The 13,150-nt window shown below is 40.2% G+C and overlaps 1 protein-coding gene across 3 annotated transcripts in view; it reads right to left on the bottom strand.

The window, feature by feature from the left end:
* Window positions 1-13,150, bottom strand: part of LOC132834850 (casein kinase I-like) — a 214,830-nt gene that overhangs the window by 33,283 nt on the left and 168,397 nt on the right. For all 3 annotated transcript variants that reach the window (XM_060853927.1, XM_060853930.1, XM_060853929.1), the window contains 2 exons: window positions 6,180-6,264; window positions 2,899-3,047 (listed from right to left, as the gene is read on the bottom strand). In XM_060853927.1, coding sequence (XP_060709910.1) covers window positions 2,899-3,047; window positions 6,180-6,264 — 234 coding nt within the window. The remainder of the gene's footprint in view (window positions 1-2,898; window positions 3,048-6,179; window positions 6,265-13,150) is intronic.

Here is a 13,150-nt window from a genome sequence, read left to right as displayed (position 1 = left end):
ATCCCAACTAGAAAATATATCAGCATTCCTTTACTGTCAGAGTAAAAATGCCCAAACTCCCTCCCTAACAGCACTGTGGGTGCACCAACATTCAAAGTTTGAGAGAAGATTTGTAGCTCGGAAGCGGCAGAGACAAACCACAATAAATGCCGGAGGAAACAACACAGCAGCGCTTCACAGGAGGCTCCCAAGCACTGAGGATGTCACCTAGACAGGGAACGAAATGTCTGCGACACAAATTCCCAGCTCGGCGAACAGAACCACAACGGTGTACCTACATGAAATGGACTGCAGTGCCTCAATAAGGAAGTTCATCACCACCTGCTCAAGGACAATTAGAGATGGGCAATAAATGGTGGCTCAGTCAGCAACACCCACATCCCCTGACAAAACTAACAATTACTGTCCAAACATGGAGCAGCAGTAATGACAGAATAGAAGCACATAATAGGGAGCTAGCAGGGTACAAAGGAGAAAGAACTAGGAGGGCAGAAAGGGTGAGGGGAAGAGGTTTAAACATGCTGTTTCTGTACTGTAAAATCATAAGCAATTCCACTTAAAGAAAATACTTTTCCCCTTAACACTACAGGCCATTAGGTTAGCTTCCCTGATTTAAAAATCACCTGATTTCCCCCCAACGCTCAAATCCTATCTCAAATTGGAAAAGACCAGATACAGCCTTGATGCCTCTCCTCAATATGCGCATTGAGATTGAGAATTCACTGCACTCAAAAGCCACAGGAATGTTGAGATATAAAATGGGGGACAAATCCTGCTCAGCACATGCCTCCGACTGTTCTTCTGTTTGTATCTACTTACTGATCTGATGGGGGTCGCTAAGAGTATGAGCATATATAATGTACCTAGAACTTAACTGGGGCATGTTTGTGAAATTTAAATTCCTTACATCCCCTGAACAGATTGCCTTCACCCCACCCACTCTAAAACAGCAAACAAGTTAAATACACTGAACCACTTATTTTACTATGATAACAACAGAAGATTAATATCAAAGGCATATCAAATACTGCTAATTTCAAACATTCGGTTATAATCAGATGTCACTCATTAAACAACATTTATACTGTGTGCAACCCAACTTTAATTTGCAGTCTGGAGTTGCTAATTCTTTACCTATTCAAATTGTATTTCATTAAATAAAAATAGATGTCGATGATTTCAGTGCCAACACAAATTTTGCTGAAAGGTTTTTTTCACCCAAGTAGCCAATACATAAATTATACACGGTCTACAGCCTTAATCGGAATTAAGAGCAAACCAAATTTTCAGTTTGACGAGTAGCTCTGAACAAGCTGCACCGAGAGTATTTGTTTGGTGAACTTCAACTGTGTTTACGCACATTTCTCTCTGCAAGCTCCTGAGCAATGGAATGCCATCTGGAAAATCTTATTGATGCCCTGGAAACTCATGGCCCAAGTACTCCATAATTTCCAATTTCCACACAGGTCAGGTTGTAATTGTTTGGAATCAAAAAAATTCTGTTCACATCAAACGTCTTGATGACCTGTTTCCATATCGTTTTCTAATTCATACATTTATTGTCCATTCCTAGTTGCCATCAAGGAGGTAACTGCCTTCTTGCACCACTGTAATCCATTTGGTATGTAGACCCACAGTACTAATAAAGTACAGAGTACCGGGATTTTGACCCAGCCACACTAAAGGAACAGTTCCAAGTCCGAGTGGTGACGGCTTGGCTTGGGGGGCGGGGGGGTCTGTGTGTGTGTGTGTGTGTGTGTGTGTGTGTGCGCGCGCGCGTGCGCGCACGAGAGAGAGAGGAGGACCATTGCAATGTTTTAATCTAAGTTGTTTTGTCAGTTTGAGTGGGCATATGCTTGAGTAATAGTTGACTATGTGCAAAAGCTGACACCCAACCTTTGGGCAAAGCAACATTCATTTTTCATATGGGCTTATGAATGGGCTGAATCAAAGTCTAACCCAAATAATTCAAACTCTTTATACTTACCACCCACTTGCCACTAATGTCAAACCTGCCCTGGTGCAAAGCTGCTTGACAGAATCAAAGAATAACATACTACTGAAAAAGGCAGTTCAGACATCTTGCCTGCACATGTACTCTTGGCTCCAGTCTCCAACCTCTGTCTCTGACCTGGCAACTCTGCAATGGTGAGGTGAGACTGGATTTCATTCCCTCCAAAATGTTACTTGCATAAAAGCTGAACCTCCTCTCTGACCCCAATTACTTTGACCAAAAATTTCTTCTTAGAAATTAGGCTTTTACACAGTTATATGCGGTAATTTACAAACAAATGCAGACCCAGAACTCATCTAAACTAGCTGTCTATCCCTGAGTGAAACCAGGCCAGGCCTGACCTGTTCTGGATATCAATCAATGTTCCTCAGGAATAATGGACCAATGTTATCAGCAATGCCTCATTGTCACTTCTGAGCAGAATACTAACTATCGCGTAGCATGATTTAAAAATGAACGGAGAAATTCTCCTGGCCATTATTTATTCCACGACCAACATCACTAAAATCTGATATGTGCCTAGTTGCATATCGTATTGCTGTTTGTGTGACCATGCACTGAATCAAGTGGTTGTGAAACTTCCCTACATTACAAGATGACAACACTTCAAAAATACTTATTTGCCAAGCGTTTGGAACATGATAAAAGGCTCCACATAAATGCAAAACCTTTCTTAGTCCTTCCATTAACAATCAAAAACTATTGTTTTATAACATATACATTTAACATCTGAAATCTTGAATATAATTTCTTTGGTTAGAAGCTTACTGCTTGGCTAATGAACAAATTCTTGGTACTCCATGCGTTATGGATTGGACATCTCAACCTCAACAGAATAACTTGCTCTCTTTTCACAGGTTTGTAATAGCAACTTTGCTACTTACTATTTGCCTGCCAACCCAGTCGTATGCATAATCAAAAGCGTAGCCCTTTCTTTCAAAAAGATCTGTGAATAGTGTGCGTAAATACTGGTAGTCTGGTTTTTCAAAGAAGTCTAACCTCCTGACGTAGCGGAGGTATGTTGCCATCTCCTCTGTGAAGGAAAAGACAAAGCAGTCAAAAATAAAACCAGGAAATACCACAACAAACCAATAGGTCAGGCAGCATCCATACAGAAAGACAATTAACAATTTCAGATCAATGATCGTTCATCAGAACTGGAAGCAGTTAGACATTGAACAGATTATAATCAAATACAGAGACACTGCAAAATGCGAGGGGCACAAAGAATGGGAGGGAAGTTCTGTTACAGACTGGAGATCGGGAGTGATTGATTGACAAGAGTTAACAATACAAGGCAAAAGGAGATGTCAAAAACACATGAAGTTAACAAAACATTACACCCAAGGACACTGACAGCACCTTCGGTCTCGGAAAACGGAAGCCATGATGCCAATCTAAAATTATTTGAAAAATTAATTGCTGTCAAATAAATAATCGCAACTCCCCAAACTTCTAATCGCTGCAGTAATGAGGTGGAGAACAGTTCAGGAAGTGTATAGTGAACAGACAGGAGAAGTAAAGTTAATTAATGGCGTATTTTAACAGAAATGCTCAATTACATTGGTGGAACATAAGCTAAACATACGGTCTCCATGATGGCTGGTCAACCAAATATTTGATCTTTTTTGTAAAGATACAGCTAACTAACATAGGGGAATGAAGACAATAATATCCTAAAGGATTGAATAGTTAAAGGAATGGTGTCCTGTCACCTTGGAGAACAGACCTCAAATCCAACCCAGAAAGAGATTGACACACATGGTATGATGGCTGAGGGCACAGTTCTGTCTACTGACATGGAGTAATTGGAAGTTATATCATAAATTACATGGTAATTCCTGCAAGCCAACTCAGCTCATGTGCTATTGGCTCTATAAGCTTCAAGTTACAGGTTCACTACTAGTAGCACAAAAGTAATCAATACATTTACAGAGTATTATTGGATTTTGAACGTCCTTGGTGAATACTGTTCCTACTCTATTCTACACAATTCAATTACTTCACATCCCAATGAAAGTAAACAGCAAAAATAACAGTATTTACAGATGCAAAAAACTGCTATTCTCATTCAAATATTTTAAAGCTCAGTTTTACAGTATTGTTCTAAATTGACTTGTCTACAAAGGCTCATAAATAGTCACTTTGGAAAGGCTATGATTTGGAGATGCCTTCAACATATTGTCTGGCTATCACCATTGTTAACAGCTAACCCGAGAATGCAACTTTAAAAAGAAGGGTTTTGTGATTTACACATGAAAGAAGTGAAACTATCACTGTACTCTAACAGATGAAAGGCTTAACAGACAATCAATTTTTCAATGTATAATTTCAGTTACATCACACTGCAAATTTTTGCTATAAATTCTGTGTTACGATCGAGCCCTCCACAATCACCTGAAGGAGCGTCGCTCCGAAAGCTAGTGTGCTTCCAATTAAACCTGTTGGACTATAACTGGTGTTGTGTGATTTTTAACTTTAGGAAGGGTATAGTGAGGTAATGCTCTCCTTCAATGGATGCACTTTACTGAACGAACATCTGTTTCATTCAACTCTCTCATTCTCGGCTGAGATCTTCCAAGCAGCTATCGAGCAAAAGTTTAGTCTTCAAATTCTTCAACAAAAACTGCTATTCCTTTTTGGTTACTGTGCTTCTTTTGGCACCATACTCTCTTAGGCACCAACCAAAAGGCAAATGCAGGTTGGAACTGAACAAATATCTGAAAAATGTGTTGCTGGAAAAGCACAGCAGGTCAGACAGCATCCAAGGAGCAGGAGAATCGACGTTTCGGGCATAAGCCCTTCTTCAGGAATGAACAAATATCTGACAGCTTATGAATCTAAAGAAAATTGGGAGGTTGCAGGGACACAAAGATAATCAGAGAAGGCATTTGATAAGGTGGACATTGGGAGGGACTGATTAAGAATGTATAATGTGAAAGACAGTGAAAATGGGACATATCGCAACAAAAGATGTGGAGTTTTTGGTGCACAAGTATCGATGGCTGATCTGCCTGTAATTCAATGTCTATGGAAAGGTTTCACCATTGTTAGCTGTATATGTGATGTAACCTTCTCCATCAATAAATAATGCCAAGTGACCATTAAAATGGTGAATTCAGGCTAACCTGACTCCTATAGGAAAGTGGTGAAGCAGGGAAAGATTGAAACAATTTCTACATTGTATTGATGGGACAAATCTCTGAAGGCTCATGCCTGAAACGTCGATTCTCCTGCTCCTTTGATGCTGTCTGACCTGCTGCACTTTTCCAGCAACACATTTTTAAGCTCTGATCTCCAGCATCTGCAGTCCTCACTTTCTCCAAATCTCTGAAGGCTCAGGTTGTTCTGATTAAGAGTTCAGTCAACCAATGGACAGCTGGTATTAAATGCACATCAAACTGAAAAAAAAATTACTGTAATACGAAAGAGTAAATGTATAAATAACCATTAGCAGTAACATTGGAATGACTTATCTCTTTAAGACTCACAAATCAATGTCCCTACACGTTGTCCAATATAAAAATAAACAAATTCATGATCCTATTATACATTCCGATGGTTCCTTGTTTGATGCTTGTACTTGAGCTTAATCTTAACTCGAGATTAATACATCACTCTGACTCAAAAGGTTTAAAACTAGTGCAAAGACTGTCAACAGCCTGAAGTGTTGTTCACTCTTCAGCAATCAACACAGCTCCATGTGTGAACAGCTCCATAATTACTCAGTAGGAAAGCAGAGGAAAACTGAATTCGGTTAAGTCAGTAACAGCAGCAGCACCTGTCAGCAGAATTTAATATCAAGGACAGAGATAACAAGTTTTTTTGTGGAGAGCAAGGGATAATCAACTGGAGAGGTTTACCAATCTGCAGTCACACTTTTTTTCCCACTTGCAGTTTTTCTCTGGAGCTTTTTCATATTAAAAATCTCAAGAAATTCAGAAATTCTTGGCATACTGTTATAGAGTCATAGAGATGTACAGCATGGAAATAGGCCCCTCGGTCCAACCCATCCATGCCGACCAGATACCCCAACCCAATCTAGTCCCACCTGCCAGCACCCGGCCCATATCCCTCCAAATCCTTCGTATTCATATACTCAACCAAATGCCTCTTAATACTGCAAACAATGTTTACAAGAGCCAATCTACAGTGTGGCCCATACCTGGAAAGCTCTCACAGAGAACTTCAATCGGAGTGTTTCGTTTTGTATCCCCAATTTTCTGGTAGCGTTCCTTTAATGTTTCTGCCTGCAAGCAAAAATGGTCAATTTAAACACACACAACATACATTTAATTGACTAGCTCCAAGTCTGAAAAGCCATGTTACTCAGTTTCGGAGAAGAAATAAATTTTGTACTTGAAAATGATTTTAGAGAACATCAATCAATCCACGTGTTGCATATGTAACAAGTATTCATTGGGATAATCAATGTGTGGTCAACCATCGTCACTGTGAGCATTCAAATCACACGTTTCCTGATTAGACTGAGGAGTGTGGAGGGTTATAGTGATGGTGTTGTACAGACAGACATACAACTATGTGCACAGATACGTTTCTGGAAGATCAGATTTGCTGCAGAACTGAACAGAAAATTAATGCTTCTTTACAACGACGGGTGAAGAGCAGAGTGGAGTGGTCATATTCTTCTTAACACTGAAGGTATATTAAAATAAGCTGCGTTTCGTAATGTTCACAACTTTCACATACTCAAACTGTGACAGATCCTACAATAAGTTGGAAACTGACTCAACTAGCTGCTTTAAGGTACAAAAATGACAAGTGAAATCATGGATAGAATCAATCAGTCCACTGAATTCAACAATTTTGACCTGGAAGAATTTAAAAATCCACCTCTTAAGTGTCTCCAACACAGTGTACATAGCAATCCGTAATCTAGACCATTCAGTTATGAATATTAAAAATAATGCAGACTGAACATGTGCCTGTACGGTCACATGAAGATCAATGGCAGTGACTCATAATCCTGAATAGGTGTCATCCTCAGCCAGTATAACAAAGTAAATCATGTATGTATCCTGTGACTGTACAAACACTCAGGTCAAACTTCAATGATGGATCATACTCCAAAACTCTTTGCCCAAAAGCCATGAAAAGATACAAGGTTGAACATTTTCTCTTATTTAACTCTATAAGAGTAACAACCTTAGATTTATTCTTGCATGGGATGTGGGTTTCACTGGAAAGGCCAGCATTTGTTGCCCATCCTAACTGCCTTGAGTCGAGTGACTTACATGGATACCTTAGAGGACAGTTAAGAATGTGAATGCTGAGCTACATATCCACTAGGTCGAGTCAGCTAAGGATGGCACATTCTGTTCCCTAAAGGTCATTAATGAAGCAGATGGTTTTTACTACCAGCGATGCTGGGTTTATGCTAACCATTATGAAGACAAGCTGTTAATTCCTTATTCCACTATCTGCCATGGTAGGATTCGAACATACATCCCTATAGCATTAGCCTGGGCCTCTAGATTTATTAACTCAGTGGCATTATCACTGTGCCACCTGTATCAACAATGCCCTTTCTCAATGCACTTCTGAACAAAAGGGTGGTACAGTAGCTCAATGGCTAGCACTGCTCCCTCACAGCACCAGGTTCAATTCCACCCTCAGGTGATTGTCTGTGTGGCGTTTGCACATTCTCCCCGTGTCTGCGTGGGTTTCCTCCAGGTGCACCGGTTTCCCCCCACAGTCCAAAAATGTGCAAGTCAGGTGGATTGGCCATGGTAAATTGGCTGTACTGAATTAGCCATGGAAATGCAGGGTTACAGGGATAGGGAAGGAGGCTCTCTGGAGGGTCAGTGTGGACTTGATGGGTCAAATAGCCCGTTTCCACACTGTTGGGATTCTACGATGAGTCTATGATTCAGTCACACACCTGACACCCCCAACACTCAAATTTCCCATTTCCTGTACAATATGAGGGAACAATAAGAAAGGATTTTAAACATGCAAATAGGAGTAGATCATTCAGCGCCTTGACCTTGCCCCACCGTTAAACACGATCATGGATGATCTGATTTGCACATCAAACTCCACATTCCCATTGACTGTTGGTAATATATATATATCTTCAAAAAGGGAAACACAATTTTAATCTCCTCTATTTCAGGATACACGCACAAGAGTAAACATTGAGGTCCATGTCAAGATCTTATATACTTCAAACAAATCACCCCTCAAGCTTCCAGTCTGCCCAGCCTATCCTCATAAATCAACCCATTCGTTCCAGGCATTAACCTAGTAAATCCAGATACACAGTAGAGAGTTTCCTGACTCCCTGGTTTCAGCCAGCCTTTTGAATTTAAATATGCTGTAGATAGATGAGCAACTCAATCAGAACCCACTTTCTGAATCCAAGTATGCCTGCAATACAGCAAGCTGGAACAACAAGAGTCTTAAACCACACAGGAATCACAAATAGCTGTTTCTACCACCAAATTCGTACGGTAAATTATTGTCATGACATTGAGGTTGGAATTATTGCTTGTGCACTGGTTCAGCAATTCAATGGTCACTCAGTGTTGGATACCAGGACACTGAGTAGACTGAAGAAGGAAGTAGGATTTTTTCATTAGTAATGGGTTAAACAGTTATGGAGAATGGACAGGAAAAGTGGAATTGAGGCCACAATGAGATCTGCCATGATCACATTAAATCGCAAAGCAGGAATGTCATCTCTCAGAGAGTTGCGCGGCTGTGGAATTATTTTTTTTAAATCGCAGAGGGCTGTAGAGGCTGGGTCATTAAGAACATTCAAATCTGAAACAGATGAATTTTTAATCAGTAAAGGGAATCAGGGTGATATTGCAAAGGCAGGAAAGTTGAGTTGAGGACTATCAGATCAGCCATGATCTCAGTGAATGCCAGAGCAAATTCAATGGGCTGAATGGCCTGCTTCTCCTCCAACCTTTGGCCTATGGATCACCACAATTGCAGCAAATTGTGAACGCGTCAGCACAAGTCTGAATAGGCCAAATAGTCTGCCTCCATGCTGCAAGATTCTATGATTATGCATCAGCAGATACCGATGAGATGGTCATGATTGGCTTCAACCTCTTCCATTCTCCTACAACCTACTTTCACATTGAAATCAGGCAAAATATTTGTCACTAAAGTGCAAGACGACTGTTATGTATGCACATTTATCATGCAAATGCATGCTCATTCTCAAAAAAAAGTGTTTATTTATTATAGCAGATTTTCATGTAACAACCAAGACAAGTATAAAAAATGTCTGCAGTGTAGCATTTCATCCTCTGGTCTCTCCTATTTACGACAGGTGGAATATGGATGTGAAATTAGCATTGTAAATCAGATAACAATTTGAAATAATAAATCAAAGCATTACATGCCCACGCACAAGCTCTCAGCAGCTGGTGTTTACCAGTAATATGTAACCCTCACAACAGATCAGTTGCAAACCTGTGTGCGTTTGTCTAGAAAACTCCCCTTTGATAAACAGACCACAATAGGCAACAAAGTCTATTTATTATTCCTTCAAATGGATTTTCGTTGACTAAAACTGAAAATAAGAATGGTGACTCAATATCTAAATGTTTTCATTAATATTGCATTTGTATATAATAAATGGAACTACTCAAGTAAGAGCAAGAATTTATGTAATACCTGGTGAACGTGGAAATAATTTCCAAATTTTACTTTGGATATTCAGTACCTTGAATGTTACAAGCTTTCATCAACTAAGGGATGGAACTTAGGAAAGCACAGATAAAATATTAAACATGGATTCTTTTTCCATTTGTGAGGGAATCTCAGGACTATTGCAGTGCAGAAAGAGACCATTCGGCCCAAGAAATTTCTGCTGGCTCTCAAAAAGAGCAATTCTCAATCCAGGGACTGCTTGTATAAGGCTTTCCAAAGTAGGAGTTGGGACTCCAAGTTTAGCAACGACCTGAAATTTTGGGGTCATGAGCCCTGAAGCAGTAATGAGTTCATCCTTCTCACAGTACCATTTTAGTTTGCTTTTCAGGTACTAGTCTAATTCTCTTTGGAAGGCCTCAAGTAAACCTACTACACTCACAGATAGTGCACTCCAGTGCAACTACTTGCTGCACATTTGTCCTGATGTCACTTTTGCAACTTGTACCAACTGCTTTGAACATGTGTCTTCTTAGTCTTTTCTCAAGTTGTAATAGTTTCTCTTTATTTGCTGTCCAGACACCAGATTTTGAACAAATCTCCTCTCAGCCTCCTCTTCTATACAAAAAAGCCCCAACTTCTCCAGTCCAAAGAAACATTGGATGAAAATATGGCAAGTAAAAGAACTGAAGATTTAGCTTGGAAATGAGCAGGAATGAAATTCAACATATTGGCATAAGTTAAGATAATGCTGAAATGAGAGGAGCTTGTCCAGGACATAGACCTGATCAGCCGGCTCTGAACAAACCCTTTCTCAGCTCATCAAAACTTATGTTATTTCTACGTTCACCAAGTTTTGATAAGCTGAGAAAGAATTTGTTCAGAGCCGGCTGGTCGGATCTGTGTCCTAGGTGAGCTCCTCTCACTTCAGCATTATCTTAACTTATGCCATTAAGTTGGACTTCATTCCTATCATACTTCTCTTAACTTGGGTAGTCCCATTTACCAGGTGAGTTGTTAGTTCTCTTTTATTTTTAGAAAAGAATCACATACCAGTTAGGACAACACAACCCAAACTTTTATCCTAATGCAACAGAATTCTGAGGCTTGAGAACAGTTATGACCACTCAGCGATGACGAAAGAGCAAGTTTAGGGGCTGAGAGAACAGAGGCCTATTACAGCAGGTGTATAACTGTTATAACTTGGTTCATCATTACTGCCTCAGTGCTCATGGCCCCAGGATTTCAGCTTGTGGCTAAACTTGGGGCCCCAGCCCTTGCTTTGAGAAGCCTTGTACAAGCAGTGTCCGGATTATGAACAGGCCCCATTCTGGAGTCAGTTCACTGGCTGATTGTATGCAAGTTGGAATACAATGCAGGACAATGCAAAACAGCTGCTCATAATGCAAGAAATGTTCATATGTCGAATCTTTAAAATTAAACCTTGGTATGGGATTGTAGTCTTAAGTCAGATGGCACGGCGGCACGGTGGCACAGTGGTTAGCACTGCTGCCTCACAGCGCCAGGGACCTGAGTTCAATTCCCGACTCAGGCGACTGACTGTGTGGAGTTTGTACGTTCTCCCTGTGTCTGCGTGGGTTTCCTCCGGGTGCTCCGGTTTCCTCCCACAGTCCAAAGATGTGCTGGTCAGGTGAATTGGCCATGCTAAATTGCCCGTAGTGTTAGGTAAGTGGTAAATATAGGGGGTCTGGGTGGGTTGCGCTTCGGCGGGTCGGTGTGGACTTGTTGGGCCGAAGGGCCTGTTTCCACATTGTAAGTAATCTAATCTAATCAGATATTTGTAAATTTGTAACCGGCTATATAGAACCTAAGCCGCCCTCCTTTCAAAAGCAAACACATACCAGTATTAGCATCCCTTGAATTTATTTCATCCAATTTTTTTATGCTTCTTGTTAAAGACAAAGGAGCAACAAGTTATTGAGGTTGGTTAGTTAGGGAACTGACTTGTCTTTGAAGCGGATAGTAACAAACTCTGAGGTGATTCGACCCATTAATTCAACACTCTCTGCCTCATGACCGAAAAATCCCCTACTCCTCTCACAACACATTGGCATTAAGCCTATGATCACGCAATCATTGTTTTTGTGGAAAGAGGGAGGGGTCAGAAAATATGCAGAGTCCAATTTCAGGGTGACTGCCCTTAAACACAGGATGATGGAAAGTTGGTCTTGAGTCAATGGTTCTCTGTGCCATTGCTCAGTAATCCAATATATCAGTCACACAGAACCACAGTGTACAGGCACTGTTGAGAAGTGACCAATCTAAGACACGAATGGGGCCTGAAGATAAGCACAGGCAAGCAGAGCATCAAATATAGGAGACAAAGGTTATTGCCGAAACAGATGGGCGGAATTGACTACATGCAACAGGAAGCTTGCACTGTTATGTTGCCATTGCAGACAGTTCATGATTCAAAACAAAGATGAGTCCCAGTGAGGAAGGAGGACTCTAGGCTCGGGAGAAATCAATCATAGTTAATCAAGGATGTTAAGGATAATGCCAAATTGTAAGGAATAACATACAACGTGGCAAAGATTAGTGGTAAACCAGAGCAATGGGAAAGCTTTACAAGACAAGACAAATGGTGACCAAATAAATAAGAGGTAGGAAATAAACCACAAGGGAAAACTAACAAGTAACATAAAAGAGACAGCAAGAGCTTCATTATAGATATAAAGAGGAAGAGAAAGTCAAAAGTATAAATAGTCTCCTTCGAGAACCAAATTAAAGTGGGGAGCTGTGAAACTGCAGAGAAGTTGAATAAATACTTTGCGTCAGTCTTTACTGTAGAGGACATTGATAGCATTCCAGAAATATTCAATAATCAAGAGACTGGGTGAGGAAGACGAGGAAACAAACAATAACTTGCACAAGAAAAAAATTACTACGGAAACTAACAGGAATAATGGCCAATAGGTTCCCTGGACCTGATGAGTTATATCTTAAGGTCTTAAAGTAAGTAGTTAGAGAGATAGTAGATACACTGATTGTAGTCTTCAAAGAATCCTTAGATTCTGAAAACATTTCAGAGAATTGGAAAACTGCCAATGTAACACATTTATTCAAAAAGGGAGGTAGGCAATAAAAAGGTTAACTATAAGCCATCTAGCTGGACATCTGTCATTGGGAAAATGTGTCTACAGATAATTCTTCTCTGACACAATGGCTGTGTTATTTTGCAAAGCTGCATTACAGAAAAATCGCACTTGAGAAACAACACTTAAAGTGCTGGCGATGCAATTGCTTTACAGACAACACACGTGAAAAAGTTTCCACTTTAGAAACCTTGACCCCAATTCATCAATCGCATTATAGTGAATTTGTGTTAATGAAACACGCATTATAGCAGAACAACCTGTATTACAGACCATTTGGTAAAACATAATACGATCAAGCAGAGTCAGCATGGCTTCATAAAGGGAAAATCATGCCTGAAATATGCAGTTGAGATCTTTGAGGTGGTAACAAGCAGGATAGATAATGGGAAAC

The sequence above is a fragment of the Hemiscyllium ocellatum genome, chromosome 42 (genome assembly GCF_020745735.1).
Source record: "Hemiscyllium ocellatum isolate sHemOce1 chromosome 42, sHemOce1.pat.X.cur, whole genome shotgun sequence".
In the NCBI taxonomy this organism is placed as follows: Eukaryota; Metazoa; Chordata; class Chondrichthyes; order Orectolobiformes; family Hemiscylliidae; genus Hemiscyllium; species Hemiscyllium ocellatum.
The sequence above is the reverse complement of the archived record's forward strand: the minus strand, read 5'-3'. Positions and strand labels throughout refer to the sequence as shown.